General features: G+C 41.1%; 1 protein-coding gene and 1 long non-coding RNA gene across 3 annotated transcripts; one reads left to right on the top strand and one right to left on the bottom strand.

Moving 5' to 3' along the window:
• Positions 1-502: 502 nt before the first annotated feature.
• LOC307035860 lies at positions 503-15,386 on the top strand. The gene is made up of 3 exons (XR_013807227.1): positions 503-3,838; positions 7,852-7,930; positions 8,127-15,386. It is a non-coding gene; the product is annotated as an uncharacterized lncRNA (long non-coding RNA).
• On the bottom strand, positions 15,124-17,705 carry LOC307035858 (ras-related protein Rap-2a). Of its 2 annotated transcripts, none has more exons than XM_079675672.1 (2): positions 16,785-17,705; positions 15,124-16,158 (listed from the first exon to the last, which is right to left on the bottom strand). In XM_079675672.1, exon 1 carries the CDS (start codon positions 17,387-17,389, stop codon positions 16,838-16,840), a length of 552 nt encoding a protein of 183 aa, XP_079531798.1. In that variant the 5' UTR covers positions 17,390-17,705; the 3' UTR covers positions 15,124-16,158; positions 16,785-16,837. The 2 variants fall into 2 exon arrangements, with proteins under 2 accessions (XP_079531798.1, XP_079531797.1); XM_079675671.1 differs by having other exon boundaries at positions 15,124-16,217; positions 16,785-17,703.
• Positions 17,706-19,760: the final 2,055 nt, after the last annotated feature.

The following is a 19,760-nucleotide window of genomic DNA, read 5'->3' on the forward strand; positions in this document are numbered from 1 at the left end:
CTGTATGTTTATTTCATGGATATTTCTGTGTTTTCTGGTGTGTAATATTTGTAATCTTGGGGCCTCTTCTCTTTAACGTCTACATGCTACCACTGGCTCAGATAATGAAGAACAACAAAATAAGTTACCATATCTATGCGGATGACACACAAATTTACGTAACCATTTCACCAGGAGACTATGCTCCAATTCAAACACTGAGTAAGTGCATTGAACAAATCAATGACTGGATGTGTCAGAACTTTCTCCAATTAAACAAAGATAAAACTGAGGTAATGGTTTTTGGAGCCAAGGCAGGACGTTTAAAAGTTAGCGCTGACTGAGCTTCAGTCTGGAATGTTCAAAACAACAGATAAAGCCATAAATCTAGGTGTAGTCATGGACTCTGACCTGAGTTTCAACAGTCACATTAAAACAGTTACTAAATCAGCTTACTATCACCTAAAGAACATATCTAGGATTAAAAGACTAATGTCACAGCAGGATTTGGAAAAACGTGTCCATGCTTTTATCTTCAGTAGACTGGACTACTGCAATGGTGTCTTCACAGGTCTCACTAAAAAATCTATTAGAAATCTGCAGCTAATTCAGAACGCTGCTGCTCGAGTCCTCACTGACACTAAAAAAGTGGATCACATCACTCCTGTTCTGAAGTCTTTACACTGGCTTCCTGTGTGTCAAAGAATAGATTTCAAAATACTGCTGCTGTTTATAAAGCAATGAATGGTTTAGGCCCAAAATACATTTCTGACCTCCTGCTAAATTATGAACCATCCAGATCTCTCAGGTCTTCAGGGACGGGTCAGCTTTCTGTCCCCAGAGTCAGAACTAAACATGGTAAAGCAGCGTTCAGTTATTATGCTCCAAATATCTGGAACAAACTCCCAGAAACCTGCAGGTCCGCTGCAACTCTTACTACTTTTAAATCCAGGCTGAAGACTTTTCTTTTTGTGACTGCTTTTAATTGAACTATTCATATCTTAGACTGCACTGTAACTTTTATCCATGTATTTTTTCTTTTAATCTTTATTTTATTAGCTTTTTTTAAATTTTATTTTCTTAATGTCTCTCATTTTTTGTAAAGCACCTTGAATTGCCTTGTGTTGAAAAGTGCTATATAAATAAACTTGCCTTGCTTAATAAAGATTTCATGTGACACATAAAATGGATTTGTTGATGGGAATTAATGTGAATAAATTAACTCTAGGTTAACGGTACTCTTGCTATCACTACTCACCGACACTATAAACCTTGTCCCTCATGCTAGCCCTGACAACACCGGTAAGCACACCTTCATCTAGGCTGCACTGTTTTACGTGTCCTGACTTGTAGTGGTTCTCTCCTATCTACACTCTTCTTATCATCTTTGTAAAACGATATCAGACTGGTAATTGACACAGCCACGACTTCTAGTTAAATTCAGTGTGGCTAAAATGAAAAGCTTTGTTAAAATATGGAAGCGCGCGAAAGTCAAAGTCAGCTTTGTACATCCAGAAATCTGGAAATATCATTTCCCACAGTGTGACATGTATACATAAAACAAAACAAAAAGGGCCTAGATAAACGTGGTATACATTAAACAAAACAAAAAGGGCCTAGATAACCGCGGTATACAGATTAAAATGTTAATATATTTAAAGTGTTCAAGTCAGTTGAAACGATCTTAAGTTGGCGTGACGTTGAAGTCGTGCGACCCTGCTGCTGTACTGGCTTGTAGTTCGTCTATAGCATAACGTTAGCATTTTGCTTCTGGCGACTAGATTTATGATTCAAAAATTATAAAAGTAGGGTTGACATGTGGAGATTATCCGGCTTAATAAAACGTGATCCCTCTCTTAAATGTGTGTCAACCACAGACCTTATTTCGAGCTATTTTCCGAAATCCTATGGAGAAATTGCATTGGTTTTTGACGAAGGAACCGGAAGAAGTTTACTTCCGGCTTTTATGACGCGTCACTGCGGTTCTCTATTAGGATAAGTTATAAAGCATCAATCTGATTACAAATCGTTATGCCCGCAGCTTTGTCTTTTAACTATAGGCTGTACAAGAGTTTTACTGTGTTGTTAACAGGCTCCTTTCTTTCCATTAGTTCATTTTAACTGTGAATCTTATCAGCTTGTTGTCCTCTGCTTATGCATGCACTTCTCTGTAACTGCAGCTGTTACATTCTTACATATCCATCTTGTCCTGGCTTGAGTACTTTCTGTTCACCGCCTACGGTTCTCTGAAAATAGACAAATAACCCGTGCGGAGACTGAGAGACACATTCAGAGCTCTGCACCTTCAGAAACACAAAATTGCCATTTGCCAAACACGGTACCAACGCCTTATCTTCTTTCTCACATTTCCCAAATGTTTTGAAGTGTGCACCATCTATGAACATGAAAGACTGAAACCTGAAGAAAGAATCGTTAGTCAGAAGTTGAAGAGCAGATATGAGGCAAATTGTCGAACCACAAACCCTGTCTTCTATTTAAAGGTCTCCATACTCAGCCTGGAGCAAAATGTGCATCACATCACCTGTGATATAAGCAAGTCCTAATCAAATATAGTGCTGAACTGGTTGCTTGCATATTAATGCTTGTAATGTTTTAGACTGCTTGTATTATACAACATATGTGAAGTGAAGTATGTGCATAGGTTGCAAGTGTAAACCTGAACTAGCAAATTAGTTGGAAATGAGCAGCTAATTGTATGTCCAGTGACAACAACTTTACTGTGTTCAAAAGAATGTGAAACTATCACCTATTCTGTAACATACAAGGACAAGAAATGTCCCTATTCTTACACAGAACCTGAGTATCTTTTCCAACAATCTGCCTTGTCTGACTTTTCAAGAAGCATGTGGCTAAATGATATCCACCTAACCTTTACTGACTCATCGTAATGACTCTAATTGCTCTCAGAAGATCTCTCACATTGCATCCTTATTCCTTAAATGATGGCTGGTAGAATTAATGTGCTATCTATTATATAGAGTACAGGCACCAATTTTTCAGAATTTTGCACCGTACGGTTAGCCATCATTTCTGTGATCCAAAAATGAAAGCCTAATCTGAATTGGCAGTCCGAGTAAATTGAAACATATTACAGTATTACTTTACAAACCAAACACAGTAATATATACCATATAGTAGGCAGGTCTGTTCTGGTACATGATACCCACAAATCACAGTGTAATTATATACTGTACACGGAGGGAGTGGATGGAGATGCAACAGACAAGTGCAGACAGCACCAATTAAATGCTGGTTTAAATGTGTTGTTGTCATGGTGACTAAACTAGAAGGCTACCTCTGAAATTCAGTTTCATATTAAACGCCGTTGCTTTTGTTCCTGTGCCCGTCTCTTTATACTTCACCTCTGTGTGTGTGTGTGTGTGTGTGTGTGTGTGTGTGTGTGTGTGTGTGTGTGTCACTTCTTCTTCCCAGTCTTTTCTGTCTGAAAAGCATCAGGAACAGCCCCAGTTAACCGGCTTCAAACTGCCTCGTCTCCTTCTCCGCCCCTCTCTTTGTACGTCTCTTTCCATTTCTCTTCCAGCTGTGCCCTCATCCATGTTACCACGTCTGACAGTTAGCACACATTGTGGCACAAGATGCAGTGGGGGTGGAGGATTTGTGCCACGGGGGTTTACAGTCTGTCTCCCCCCGCTTTTGTAAAGAAAACACCATGTTGTTTACCCTCGTGTTCTGAGACAGAGAGGTAAATGTTTCTTTATGTAATCTGTCTAATCAGTGAGAGAGCCTGACTAGAGGAGAAGCGTGGGAGCTTTGGAGTACTTTGATTTGAGTGACCTTGCCTTTTCATGCTGTCTGGCTCTGCTGCGAGTCCACACAGGTATAGCAAATACACAGACACAGCCAGACAGAACATTAAAAAATCAAACATTAATGGCTCATAGCAGTGGTTTTATAAGTTTGAGTTTTCTACAAAAAAATCATGTTTGGTTGCTATTAACAAATGCATTGTCTGTTTTGAATGTATTGTTTTAAAAATATGCATGTATCCATTTCTTCCCATACAAAAATCACTTAGTAGGCACCTGCATACATTTTTGGACTCTAAATCATTGCACTTATACAAAATAATTACAGTGTATCAAAAAATGTGTGTTGTGTTGTTGCCGCTGTATGATTATTTAGCTATTGGTGGTTATTGCCACATTATTTTTCAGTGAAAACAAAAAAAAAGGTTTAAATGTTATCATAAGACTGACTTGATTTTCATTGTGGAGCATTACACAATCCAAGCACGTATTTTGAGCCAGCAAATTAAACCACTGATTTCCATGGAAACTTAAGGCAGAAATACAGGATCGTTTTCAAATGGTATGCTGTAATCGTAGTCGCAAACAGACAATGGGATATGCGAACCCATGATTTGGTCCCTAGAATTGTTAAGTTATGCAATAGTTTACGTTTTAATTTTTTAACAGAGAAAAATGTATCACTTCCTGAACCACCAAAGTAGATAGATACACTTCCATATGGGTGGTTACATGTGTGGGAGGAAAGCATGAGTTTACTTCAGCTCAGAGAAGGCTTTATTACTCAGGTCGGCTGGGGGAAGTTTGCCCTCAGAGAAAGGTGGAAAGCATTTGATTTGGACAAGTATAGGCAGGCAGAAAGCAAATCAGCTGAGGAGGAGGAGGAGGAGGAGGAGGAGGAGGAGGAGGAGGAGGAGGAGGAGGAGCAGGAGGAGCAGGAGGAGCAGGAGCAGCAGCAGCAGGAGCAGCAGAAAGACTGACAGATGAACACTAGCCAGGCCGTGTATCGCTGTTATTCAACAGCAGACAGTGCAGACTAATTACAATGCAAATTAAAAATACATTCTACTGAGGTTGGACAAAGTGTGTGAAGCATATGTGCATGTGTGCGTGTGCGTGTGCGTGCGTGTGTGTGTGTGTGTGTGTGTGTGTACACGGGTGTCTCTTCTGCCACTACATGTGGGGTTTATCTTTGCCCAGCAGGCAGTGTTGTACCATATGGTCCACAGACTAGATATTCCTAAAACAACACACAAACTCAATCCCTCACTCACTCACTCACTTAGACACACCCACACACACTGACTCAGAATCAAAGACACATAGGCTCACACATAAACGCCGACACACGACAAAAATAACTATTGGGAAAAATAAGAAGAGAGACAGAGAGTCATTGGTGAGCAAGAGGCAGCCATCTGCCCATCTTAGATTGCTGAGAACCACAGATCACAAACCAAGTCTTTATTACACAACAAGCTAACACTGTGCTGAGTCAAGCAATGCATTACATCCCCTTGCAAATGTGCAAAGAGTTAGGGATTCACAAGAAAAATGAGGAAGGCCAAAGGGAAGTGGGATAACGAAGTGATAACCCTTCAGACTTTTGTTTATTTGCCAAACAGGAAGTTTGCAGTACACGAAAACAGGACAACATGGCCCTCTGTATTCCCGTTACACAGCAGGACCTCCAAGGGGGGCTGGCTGGAGGGCCACTAAGCACCTCAGAGCCCATTATGGTCTGGAGGCTTACACAGCCTGAAGAAACAGGAATAAGAAAGGGAGGGGGGGGGGGTGACATGTTACGAGCATTCAGAGATGTGCACTCACTCTAGGCAGGCGTCATTTGCGTAGGTCCATTCGCATGTGTGTCGGAAAGCCCTTTGTCAAAGCTTCAAGGCTACTGCATGCGGGGGTTCATCAAATCCACAGGATAAGTGACATGCTGGAATCTGTCTGTGTGTGTGTGTGTGTGTGTGTGTGTGTGTGTGTGTGTGTGTGTGTGTGTGTGTGTGTGTGTGTGTGTGTGTGTGTGTGTGTCAGGGTAAATAAATAAAGAGCAGTAATGACTGAGTCATATGATCCCCCTGCGCAGTGACACTAATGGCATTAGCCTGAATGAGAGACCTGCTGCGTGGCCTCCTCCCGTCCCTCATATCCCTGTTTCCTCCCCTCTCTCTCTTCCTCTTCCCTGTTTCCTCTCCTCTGTCATCTCCAGCTTGTCTTTGAAACGTTTCCCTCACATGCATTTCTTTGTTTTTGGCCGACGGTTGCTGAAAAGATTTGGCCTACTACTAATTGGATGACATCTTATAATGGCTTACAATCAACACACTCAGTGTTAAACATCCGAGATATCAATCAATTTTTTCAGTATTGGAGTCAACTCGCAGTTCCAAATTAAAAGAGGATCAAGGGAAGCAATTAAGAGACTCAACATGAGATGCGCCTGTTAGGAATTATCCTTAGAATTCACAGGGAATTGTTGTTTTGATCTCAGAACAGTAGTTATTTTACATGTGTATAACAGCTTTGAAGACATACTGATTATGGATTTTCATCTTATGACTTATTATACAGAACACAAATAAAAGGAAACGTTTTTTTCTAGGAAATATGCTTATTTTCTTTCTTGCAACGGAGAAAAAAATGATACTTTCTGACGTGTGTGTGTGTGTACGGTAAACAGAAAGCCTGCAGCTGGTTAGCTTAGTTTAGCATAAAGACTTAGCCTTACTCTGTCCAAAAGCAACACATTTGATCTGTAACCCCCTCCAAAGCTGATTAATCATGTTTAATCTGTTCAAATTAAAACAAAAGTCGGGGGTATGCTGGACTTGGGCACAGGGAAGTTTTAGTGTTGTTACATCATGTGCACCCAAAAGAGACAATCCAGAACGCAAATTATAACCTTTGGATTAGAAACTAGTCTAGGCTGGATGTAGCCTTATATTTACCTTGTTGACATGTTAATAGTATTGATCTTATCCATGAACTGGTGGCTATAAAAAAAAAAAACCTGGAGGTGCAAGATGTAAAACATATGACTCTTGCAGCAAGCAGCTAGTCAATAGTTGACTTGCCAAAGTCTGGACAGATGGTCCTACAACAGGTAATAAAATAAATGAAGAGAGATGTGAGTGAGAAGTAAGTGGGGAGCCTAGGAGGAAGAAAAGAGTGAAAGGAAAAGGAAAAGAGCAGCACAAGGACCGACACTGAGTCACACAGCAGGACAGGAAGTCTTACATGGAGACACCCTTCCTTCCTGTCAGCTCACTGATCACCAACAGTGGACACCATTCAGTCACACATCACATGACACATGGGACACGTATTATGCTGGGTAGCAATGTGCATTGCACTTTGTTAAGGAGTTGTACTACTATGTATTACCCATAGTAGAAACTGCAGCATTGAGTCAAGCACTCTCACACACACACAACACCAGTCAGTAGGCAATCTTTTCAGGGAACAGTAGCATTTTCTCACCTTCTGCTTTCGATTGAAGTGATGATTCGATTGTGATGATGAAAAAATACCCAGGAGGTATATATTTTATTATTCTCAGTGTTTTCTTTTGGTAAAGGCCTACAGGCAGCAGGATTAGGACACACTGAAGTATTAGCAGCCAGAGTGCATTTGAGCCCATTGATCAGCAAAATACTTTGTAACCAAGCACAGAGTGCCAACGGCAGAAAGGGAAAGGAGCATTGAGTTCCATTTATGTGAAGCTCCCATCTGTTAACATGCTTTTCAGTTATCTCATTGTGCCTGTAGCCTAGCAATACATTTGCATACGAGCATTAGATGACTGCAAATATAATTTTGACAGCTTCGAAGAAAAATGAGCGGGATTTGATGTACTATTCACAGGCAGACACTGGCTAACTTAGCTCACACCACTAAGTGTGATCTGTCATAATTGAGGAAGATGGCAAATTTGATACCACGCTTCATTGCTCCACTATTGCACCCAATATGGCTGGAGATGTTGCCACTTCTTATTTAAGATACCTTGTCGAGTTATTGAAAATTATTAACACTTTGGAGAAATGTTTGATGAGTTTTTTTGTATGTTGTCTAGCATGTGCAATAAGGCCCAGCCAGGAAACATAAAAGAAGGGCAAAGGGCAGAGAAGAACAAGTCTGCAAGGCTGAGTAAAGTATGTTTACAAAGTTTCAAAAAATGTATTGTTTAAATAGCCTTTTTTCATGAGGAAGGAAACACATGTGTTGTGTTGTTGTAGCGAAACACTGAATATAACATAGATTTAAGAAAACCTATTTAAGTTAGACCAACATATCAATGCAACAAGTTTTCTGATCAATGATGTCAGAATTACGTCTTTCTTTCCGTAGGTCCTAAGTAAAACCGTTAACAAAGCAAAGCAGTAATGGAGCAGGATACAGAGCACAGGGATGTGGGTCAGCAGACTGGAGATTCCCACTGTCACAGGAGACTTCCCCTTCCATAGCTCCACACAGGATATGAGCAATTTCCTCGGAGCCTAGCTTCTCCAAAATTCCCAGAAATAATTTCAATGCAGAGGGTCATATCTGGGGCATCTGCTACATCTACCACAGAGTATAATGTAACTTATGTATGATCATTATGCTGTTGCATGTGTGAACAGTTAGCAATTGTACATGCAGGTGTGATTGCACACACACTCTACTTTGTCAGCACAAACATCTCCCAGTGGTTTCACTGAAAATGAAAGAGCCCAATGTGTGACTCATGTTGTAATAACCTGATGTCATGTGTTAGCTGCAGAGGTATGAATGTTTGCTCACTTCCTGCTGCAGTGTGTTGGTGTGTGAGACAGATACTCTGGCATTGTGGGTGGGGCTTTTGTGTAATTGTACAGGCTAATCTCAGCTGTGCAACACACTGATTTGTCCATGCACACTTCCTGTCATGACCATATTTGGAAAAAGTTTCAGAAAGGTAAATAAATATGCTTTGACACCTCGGCTGTTCATTGTGTAAATATAGATAATTACCTTTTATTAGAAAATAGTCTTTACGATTTACAAACTTTCCCAGATTTGTGTTATGTTTTTTAAAGATTACAGTTCATCTAAGAATGTTATGTATTGGAAAATAAGAAACCATTTGAAGTTAATTCTGAAGAAATAATACGACTGTCTATTTCACTAAATTGTAAGGGTTTATGTGAGTTGGTGTGCAGATTCAATTCATGCACATTTGAATTTGTTTCAATTATAGACATAGAATTACTACATGTATTTGCCTTTTTTGGATGCCACTGGATTACTTACTGTGTGAATGAGCCGATTTTTTTTTTTGGTAATGTGATGATTTTAGGAATGTTATGAACATGACACTTTGGCACTGTTAAGGCTAATATAACCATATGTTGGTTAGAAATTTGAGAGACATCCATACTAACGGCGACTATAAGGACAAAATGACCAACACATATATCCTGAGAGCTCACACAAACAAGGCAGTACGGGAAATACACACATACAGTACTTCTCACTATGACAAATTCGGCTCTTTCTGTAGCTGTTATCTCCCACAAGGTTTCTTTTTTCTACTCCCTAGTTGCTCAGGTTATAAAACAGTATTGGATAACAGTGCCTCAAGAGAAAGGTTTGATGATGAATCTGGACTCATAACTTGGGGGAGGAGGGAGGCAGGCAAAGAGAGGTATAAGAGGAGAAAATAACTATATCAACAAACCTAAACAGGAACAAGGTATCTATATAAAAATGCTCTTCCGGTCTCACCTCACCAAAGAAAACACACACCCTGAACTGAAAAAGCACAAAGTAACAAATTCCTAGAAAGGCATGTCAACCCAGATTGTAGTAAAGAGGTAGCGTGAATGACAGGATGTACCAGAGTAATGATGACAAGACGCATAAACTCAGTGAGGAGGGGGAAAAGATGATGGAATGAGAAAAACAAGTGGGGTTGAAAATGGGGGAGGAAGGTCACGGATGTCATAACGTGTTAGTCAGAATGCTGACATTGCCGTGGTGACAGGAGGGTAACACTAGGGTGGTGGGAGGCTGTCACATGACCCAGGACCAGGCCCTGGAGAAGGATGCCACAAACCTTTTCCTGAGCAGATAGGGGGAAGGAAAGGAAAGGAGGGCAGGAAGAAGAACCTGAGCGCAAGTTACGTGCACGTGATAAAGTTCAGCTCTGAACAAAGCAGGAAGCAGAATAATGCAGCGAGTGAAGACAGATTTCTTTCACAAGAAGGCCAAGGTTCAGATCACACTACATCAAGCATCCTGTCCTGCTATATTGTCCAAAGCTCTACATTTACTCCCTCAGGAGCCATGTTAATATTTTCACCAGCTTTTAACTGAGCCTAGTTATTACCCTGTTGACTAGTTTGAGGTGTACGCATCACATCAATACTAGAAAGGATTTAAATTCAGATAACTGCTTGAAGACAACCAACTGAAATGGCTAATGTTAGCTGGATTATAGAGTATCCCCTGACCTCGTAACATTCTTGCAACATTCCACAAAATAAAACAATTTACCTCAATTGACTAAACTTAAGGCCAATAACATTAGACCAAATAATAACAGCACAATTTGATTTTACCCACTGATTATAAACTGCATAAACTCTGAAACTTACTTTCCGACATGCATGTATAAGAGATTCACTCTTCACTAAAGAAGGTCATTACAGACTTAAGGGACTTCATTGGATGGTGCTACAGATAAACTAATGTTGACCAGCTATAAAGGGATGTAGTAAATCCCTTTAAAACTAGCTCCTAGTTTTAACCAAACTCAAACCCAATCCTCTGCCAGAGATGCTGTTATGTTGCAAAATGTGTTAAATGTCCTTGTAGTGGGTGTTGCATAGTTAAAGGGTGTTGGTATTATTATATCATACACAGATTCTCACCAAGGAACTGTCACAACCAATAGTTTCTAACTTTTCTCTTCTATCAAAATCCCTCACAAAGAATGGCCGGGTCCAAAGGATGTTGTTTGCCCTTCTCTAAATATGGCCTAATGCATCACTTCTAAACATCTGTTGACACAAACAAACAAGGAAGTATTCAAGGCCATTCACTTCTTGTAAGTCCTCTGACAAAAGACGTCAGACTGTCATTCAACTGAGAAACCATGCACACACAAACCTCAGGAGCTACATCTGAGGCCTGCTGCAGAGCACCAGCAGCAAAGTCACTGACGCAGTGCGTGACTCACTCAGACCAAAGCTAACAGAGATGTTATTGAGAATGTATATACATCTCTCGAAAACCATATATACCAATACAGAAATATCAAACTGCAGCCTGCCATGCCTTCACATGTATGACCTGGTTTTTTCCCACCATAATTAAAACCCTTATTGCAACTGAGCTCAATTACAAATCGAGTCCTTAAGCATTCCTTTTCCTCACAGTGAACAAGTGAACAAAAGCTATTTATCATCCACATAGGGGACTTTGCAAGTAATTAGTCCTGTCTGTCTGACTAGCTCAATTGGCCTAGTTTCCTATTCAGATGGAGCTTTGATGCAAACTAAGGCAACGGTGCTATGATTATCTAAAGATGGGTATAAAGAGCAGTTGGACTGCTTGCCAAGTGGGATCCATCTTGTGACAGAGCGGGGAGTGTCTGGAGGCCTGTATAGACAAACCATGCACTCTCGCTGTTATCCCTTATCTCAGCTGATCTCTCCTTTTCTCTAACTTTGTTTGTTGTAGCTTCTTGGTGATATTCTTCTCTTGTCTATCAGAGTGGTGATCAGAAGAGAGAAAAAAGCCTTGGGAACAACAAGGGCGTTATTTCCAATCAGACTTGAAGGACAACTGCAAGGCCAATGCCCTGAAATTAACCACAAAGAGCACATGAATGCCACTTCTTGTCACAACTTTCTCCCCTGATCCATCTCTCTTTCAGTTCAGGCTAAAGGCATGTCCAGACACTACAGTTGAAGGAATGACAGGAATGAGAGGAATTCTGGGGCATTCCCATCTCGGCACAGTCAGCTCTCTGAATGAGAAGGCCGCTCCCTGATTTACTGAGAGGTGAATCAAGACACAAATGGATAAACAGTCACGGCAGTTTTAACTCTTAACTGACACTTGCTATGTCCGGACGAGATATACAATGAGAAAATTAGTTCACACAATCAAGCCCACTCTAGTGTATGGAAAAAAGCAGCAGAGCAGCAACATTACTGTAAGATATAGTGAAATCTAGATATTAGAAGTTCCCTCACAATCTACTTTCAACTGTATGGTAAGATTTTACACTTAAATAAAGCATGGCCGAACTAAAATAAATAGTCAAAGTCTCATGGGCTAAGTAATAAATGGATAAATATGAAACTGACAACCATTGTTCCTGTGAGTGACAACCGAGGAGGTGAGTGACCCCTCTGCAGCTTGTGTCTGCACAAAAACTTGGTGTAGGAATGCTGCAGGAATCTAAACTGCAGTGGCCTTAAATGTGCACAACGTGGGTTAACTGCAGTGTGTGTGTTCATCTGTGACTGAAGGAGAGAAAAAACAAAGCTAATTCAGCCTTCTAGCCTAAGACAAACAACGAGTGAATGGTCATTCCTGTGTTGTTATGGTAATGGCTAACAGCTAAATGACTGTGACACAAACTATAAAGTTAACAATATTGCCGCATATAAACTAAATGGTCAACAGTCGAAATGCTTATAGAGTCAAATGGATTTCAGAGAGCACACTGCCATAGAGTGCATAACACGCACATCTGCCAAGAAAAACCAGGCGAAAACCACACTCTTGAACACAACAGAGCCTCAGAAATAGCATGATGACGCTGGGAGAAAGAGAAGTCTGTAATTCAGCAAAGAGCCTATATAGTGATTAAGTCCCATGTAAAAAAATGCAAACACACACCACCCACTCTCTCTGGCTGTGTAGACACACTTCCTGTCAGAGCAACCGCTACCAACAGCTAAATATAAAGAGAAACAGCAGACCCTTTGCAGCAAACAATACATTTATCCCTTATCTTAAACATTGAAAAAATAAATAAATATTTAGTTATTTGCAAACAAGGAAAGGCAATTATTTGTCTAAGGCTGTACAAATCTGCCACCCACAATTATCATCAGGAATAAGCTAAGAAAGTGAAATTGCACTCCCTGCCTTAGCAAAGAAAATATATGTTTATGGCAACGGAGTGGAAGATGATCAAAGAGACCGACACCCTCCTCTCGTACAGTCACCCTTCCAGCAGTGACTGAACGCCCATAGGTCACGAGGCCACCCCCAGCAGCCATACCACATCCCAACCCCCCTTAACCATGGCAACCACATCACATGACTATCTCCCATGACCAGCAACCACTGACAAAGCAGGCCATCCGTAAACCTGATCATAACCGATGTCCTGTTGGTTGCATCTGAAACCAATAGTTATCCTCATTACATCTGTTACATTAAAAATAAAAACAACACTGAAGAACGCAACTACAAAATACTAAGACCTAATAACTAATATGCTTAAACCTATTAAACTCAAAGCCACACGAAGAGTCTACATTGGCGCTGAGTTGTGCAGAATTAAAGGGCAGGAAGTGAAACTTTTACCTTCTCACTTTCTACAGAGATAAATCAAAGGAAACAGGAACTCGACAGGCCCCTTTTTTTCCAAAGGGCAAATTCTTCAGCTATCAGATGTTTATACCACAGCAAGAGACAGAAGCTGCGCAACAGTCAGAGATGGAGGTGTACACGTACAGTATCTGGGGCATAGCTGTAATAACTTCTCCCTCTTATCCACTAACAGTTAGCAATATTATTTAAAAAAGGTAGAGTTCCAGTTCAGGACGGTTCATGTCTAATCAAGCAACCTGTATCAGTGTCTTGGAGGAAACCTGCCATCAGTTTTGATTTTAAACAGGTGTGAACAAGCCACGGCTTGTGATAGGTGTAAGGAGGATTTGAGACCTGCTACTATCAACAGCCAGACAAACACAAAGCACATCTGGACTAAAGCTAATGCCGTCAGCTTAGGGGATAAAAATACAGTGTGGGAACATGGAAATGTTTTCTACTAACACACAGAAAGAATCGGCAATCACTGTAACATATGTCATCATAAAAATCTCTTTTTAATACCACAATACTAATGTTGACCCCATTTGCCCAGCTCTTATGTACATTACTCTTTAATTGCACCTGTTGGATGCCATATTCAAGCTGAATTGCTCCTGTACCCTGACCTCCTCATGCCCCACAGTCACATGGTGCAGGCAAGGCCAAAGATATGATAGCATCGCTTACACTGGCTAACAGGCACAGATACCCGGCCCACAGAGGGGTCCGAGTCTGTGCAGGGTGGTGACAGGCAGACACATATGCTCACACTCCTAAGACACATACCAAAACACAACATATACACAGTATAAAGCTTGAAGATCAGCAAATATTTACCCACAGAAAAACCGGACTCTATAAGTAAAGCTTGTGTTGTGTTTGTTTACTCCCCCGCCCCAAGCCATACTGCGGTCAGGCAGCCAGAAGGGGCTAAGTAATCCCTGTAGGTAAACAGAAGCGGATCGGGGCCTGCTCAGTTATAACGGCCTCTCCACATCACACACACACACACACACTGCACCCAGGCTGAAGCTCTGGGCTGAAACACTGCTACACCCACACAGTTAAGAGACATTTCTCTCGAGCAGCACAGCCTGGCTTTGGCTATCAATGCACTGATAGACTGACAGACGGATAAGATAGACGCATTTTGCTCTTGATGACATTTTGTTGCTGAATATGGTTAAGGTAAAGCAAATCTACGAATCTACTCGGGTAATTTACAATTATCTTTACACAAATTCCTGCTCTCAGGAACGGCACATGCGCTCCATAGCCTGACAATAACCATCCTTACATTACCAGTGTCATGTTTGTAAACAATGCAACATACAAGGTTACGAGGTTAGTTAGTCATCCATTTTAGAATTAGTCATAACATGTGCACACCTTAGTCTGGTTTCTTTCAGCTTTTGATTGTTCACATTCAACACATGCACAGTAATCTCAGCGTTAACCACACGGAAGGTTTTGTGTTTGTGAAAAAATAGCACTACAGGGCTTTTTGTCCGTCTGTGTTTAAGGGGAAGTCCTGTTACTGTAAACTATGCATACAACAACATTTCCTTTTTTATAAACTGTATTACTGTGTTTTTTTTGTAGTAAACTGTTATTGTTGCAGTATGTAAATATACTAAGCTATATTAAGTAATGATAAACTGTTACCTAAACTGCTCATGACATCTTTGTTTAGGATCAGCAAACTAGCAATTAGCAATTGTGGACACACAATGAAACAAGTGAACAAAGAGAAAACACAGCATGGTTTCTTTAAAAAAAAATGCAATTTGTATTAAAAGTCTTGTTTTTAAAATTGACAGCCCATCGTTAAATGGCTGGTCTGAAATTCATCTTACAATCAGGTTAGATTTTTCAACGGTACATCATCACATTTCCTGTTAAAAACAACAAAATAAACATAAACAGAATTTGATTTAAGTGGTCTGGAAGGTAAGCGTTTGGTGTTGTTATCGCGTCTAGGGTCATTCCAGTACCTCTGCATTTCAAGAAATGTTTGGCCAGACTAAGCAGACATTGCAAAATGAACACCTTAGACTTAAAAAAGGCCAACGTAAAACATACAGAAAACCGCCATTCCATTAACAAAAAGCCTATTGTAGTTTCTTTTCAGCCTCCACCCCTACGAGATTATCCAGAAGAACAGTTCCCTAATTTGTGGATTGCCATGTTGAAGGGTTCTTTTGGTGATATGTAGGTTGGCACTAAATCTGAACCGCTGATTTGTTTAGGAAAGGCACTCGACACAAGGGCGATCGGGTCCCCATGTCACTTCAGTTAAGGTCCTCTCACACACTAAAGAGGAGATGAAGAAAAAAAGTGGCACTCATCACATTTACTCCACCAGCAGATAAGTGGGGTCAATTTCTTTTGACTTTGAAAAAAAAAAAAATTGGATTTGGAGTGTTGTGGAACGTCGCTCCGATAATGGGTTAGGGAGAGATATCACCAAAAATCTTTACCCGCCCCAGACTTTTCAGTTTATTTAACAAAATATACTCTATCTCTCTGTCTTCTTATACAGAAACATCAATTTATGAGTGTCTTTTAAGTGTTGCCCTCCATTTCTTTTCCATTGGGGTTTAGCTCCAGTTGTGAATACAGTTGGAACTGGTGAGGGGGTTGTTGCTGAAACTCTGGATCTGACACTGTGTTGACATCAATGGTGGACACTGATCGTGCAGCAAAGATACTCCAACCCAGTAGAATTCCTGAAGAGTGGACCCCTCCCTCTGAGTCTCAGTTGCTCCCCTCCTCCTCCTCTCGTCCCCCTGCAGCATTCCTCCAAGGCCAGGGTGAGAAACGAAGAAGAGCTCAACAGTACACACTCGCTGCAACACACTGCCACAAACAAAAGATAGGAAGAGCCATGAATGAACTACAACAACCTCTGACAAAAGTAAAAACACATTTCATTTATGGCTTATTCTGGGAGTCTTGAATCTAGGCCATAGAAGAACATCGGAATCTCCTGACTCCTGTTAACCTCATTCTGGAAAGTACAATTTGAGCTGTTGTTTAAAAACTTCAGACTATTGGTGTAAAGATTAAACTACTAACCCTTATTTAAGTAACTCATAGCTTGTCCCTCCAGTCCAGACACTTCCCCAATCTGCTTGGCAAAACAATAGACTGCAAGGTTCCTACTGTATGTCACAAGTGAAAACTAACACTGAGCTTGTATAAACGAGCACTGACATTTAAATGAATACACAAAAAGGCTCAAATTAAGCCCAGTTGAGCATACATCCGGTATGTCGCAGTGCATTTATCTATAGGCTACTTAGTATGGACATGTGCTGAGAAAGGATTTCAGTAAAAGTAGCCTAGGTTACTGGTGGTTACATAGTGTCAATTAATATCATTCATGTCAGCTTAACATTTCAAGTGTATGGTGTCTCAACTTACCATTGCAAACTTAAAACCGAGCAAAGAATAACACTTTATGGTTGTCCTTTTTCTTAAAGAATGACACAAGACGAGCAGCACTGGTCGTCGCCATTTGGTGTTGAAGAATAGTTCATCTGTCGGACAATCTCTGCAAACAGTTCGTCCACCGACGTTTTATTTTTGGCAGAAGTTTCGATGAACGGGCAGTTCCATTCGTCCGCCAGTGCCTTCCCCTCAACGGACGAGACCTCCCTCTCCCCTTCCAGGTCCACTTTGTTTCCAACCAGAATCATGGGCACTCTCTCGTACCTTTTCACCCGAATGATCTGATCCCTCATAGGCTTGATGTCCTGGAAGCTTTGCTGGTTCACCAGGCTGTAGACCAGGATGAAACCCTGCCCGTTTTTGATGTACAGGTCTCGCATGGAGGCGAACTGCTCGGTCCCCGCCGTGTCCAGGATCTCCAGGACGGACGGAGAGGAGTCCACCTCGATCTCCTTCCTGTAGAAATCCTCTATCGTGGGGTCGTATTTCTCTATGAAGGAGCCCGTCACGAACTGGACGGTTAACGCGGATTTCCCGACCCCTCCGGATCCAAGAACCACTACTTTGTACTCTCTCATGGTTCTCAGCAGACAGTCCTGCTTCCTCTCCGCTGTGAGCTAGCCGCCCTGCTGGGTTTCAAACCGCTCACCGCTGCGCCTCCGCCAGCACTTTAGTACGGGCTCTGCTCGGTGGATACGGGGCGTTGCCCTCAACTATCGCTGTACAGGGGGTAAATACGGCTGTTTCGCACCCACGCTCAGCATTTCTATTGTGGCATGTTGAGTTCCCGACGACAGCCCAGCCGGTTCTTGAGCGAGCTTCCCCCGTTTTCGTTCAAGTAGCCACAGTGCGCCCGTTGCTGTCTTTGCTGGAGTCAAGTCAAACATTTCCGAAACAATCTACTTCCGGTTTGAGCTTTCACAATAAAGGTTTAACGACCTGATGTGTCGAAGTAAATCCCAATATGTAGAGCTAATTAAATAAAACAATTCACATGCTGCTTGTGTAGAAACAATGTGCGTAGTATTATCTCTAATTATTACACAGACGTAATAGCGGCTTATCACATTATTGAAATAAATATACAGGCTTTATTATATCCGGTATGGTTCTTGCTAACTTTAGCTAACTTGACGTCGTGATCCCTCTGTGCTTCCTGCCCACACTCCGCACGCAGTCTGCGTCCCACGTCACTCAATACATACAAGTGTTTAGTTAAAGGTGCAGTCCGACTTATCGCACTGTCAGCCCGGCTTCGACTCAGTACCCACGACCTGCTGCCACACCTTAGTTTCGACATTACTGATCCTGAGGTTGACTACTGCTTGACTCATTTGCACACAAGTTACTGGAAATACCTATTTGCTGCAATGTGGGCTGTGAGATAAGGTGTGTTGCTTAACCCCCAAAAGCAATTCAGGGCTTATCTTCTTAAACTCCTGGTCCATCATGAGTTTCAATATTTCCAAAAACACAATTTAATTCAGTGTGTATCACAAAACAATATTTCACCTAAAATGTTAAACATTTTCCCAATTGTGGGATAGTGGATATGCCTACTGTTAAAACATACCAGCAAGTTCTGATGAAAAAACAAGAACATGGAGGATGAACTTACAATTACAAATCACATGAAGCATGACCCCACATGACACATCATAAGGCTTTTGTCTTGCATTCCCCTACACTCGTGTGCATATTTTATTTTCTTGTTGAAACATAGCACCATATTTATCTTAATTTCCCTGTTCACTGACTTGTGCAATCGAGCCTATTTTCTTTAGTCTGTCAGATCAATATCTCTACCACAGGCAGACATGTCAGGAAGAAAAGTTTTTAGTTTTTCTCTCCAACTGTTCTGACATTTGAAGTTATTCCTTGACTCCATAATTGTGGTGTAATCTTTAATCCAAAGGAAAATACATTAATAATAATAACTTTAATTTATATAGCGCCTTTCATTAACCCAAGGTCGCTTATTGGTAATAAAATCAAGTATTTAAATCTTCAGATATCCCCTTGTGTGTGTTCATGTGGGTGTGTGTGCATCCTAACATCCACTGGTAAATAGTGAAACATTCACTGTTTCTAATCAATGCCCGTCAGCATAGCGCAGTGATGATTAAACCACACTTGTGACCTCATCACCCCGAGGGATAGCTGGGAAAACTCTGCTGGATCAATAGAATCTTAATTCATCCACAAATCACAAACAGTCATAAAACACACACACGTGCAGTGCGATTACACCCATAAATGGGGAAGCACATTTGTGAGTGAGTGCATTGATTGTTGAAGCTTTAAGAGAAAATATTTCCACACATCTAACACGGAAACAGACATTCATGGGATTTTGGCTCTAGTTTGAGTAATAGGTGAGACATGTGGAGCAGCTCCTCATGTGGGCTTTCTAAGTGCCCTGCAGCCAGCCCCTCCCTAAATTGTGTTAACAAACAGCAAGTCAAAGTCTATATGAAGACAATCAGCACTCTGCCCCATGGGGAGTGAGGGTAAGGTGAACTTTAGCCTTGTGATGTGTATTGTCACATCTGTGAGAGTGATCAGCCTGAATGTAAAACTAGGCCATCCTGTCAGAGTTTGTTTTCACACACCACTGATAATTAGATATGGTTACTTAATCAATTAATGTTATGCCAAAACACCAAGGTGCATTCTCCACAACAAACTAACAAAGAGATGTTTGATAGTGAAGGGCGGTCTCTCATGTAGTTGTCATGGTGTTAAGTACCTCACTCTGTCTTACATAAGTTTGGTGACAAAAGACAATATTTGCAGGGGGATTTTTGTTGCTGAATTATGACTTGATGTTATTAAAAACAGGTTTGAAGTTGTTCAACTTGTATTTGCCAAATACATTAGAAAGTTCAAGACTCAATACGTCTTTTTTTTTTTACAGTAACCATGTGAACATTTAAAGAGGTGTGACTG

Source organism: Notothenia rossii, assembly GCF_949606895.1.
Source record: "Notothenia rossii genome assembly, chromosome: 4".
In the NCBI taxonomy this organism is placed as follows: domain Eukaryota; kingdom Metazoa; phylum Chordata; class Actinopteri; order Perciformes; family Nototheniidae; genus Notothenia; species Notothenia rossii.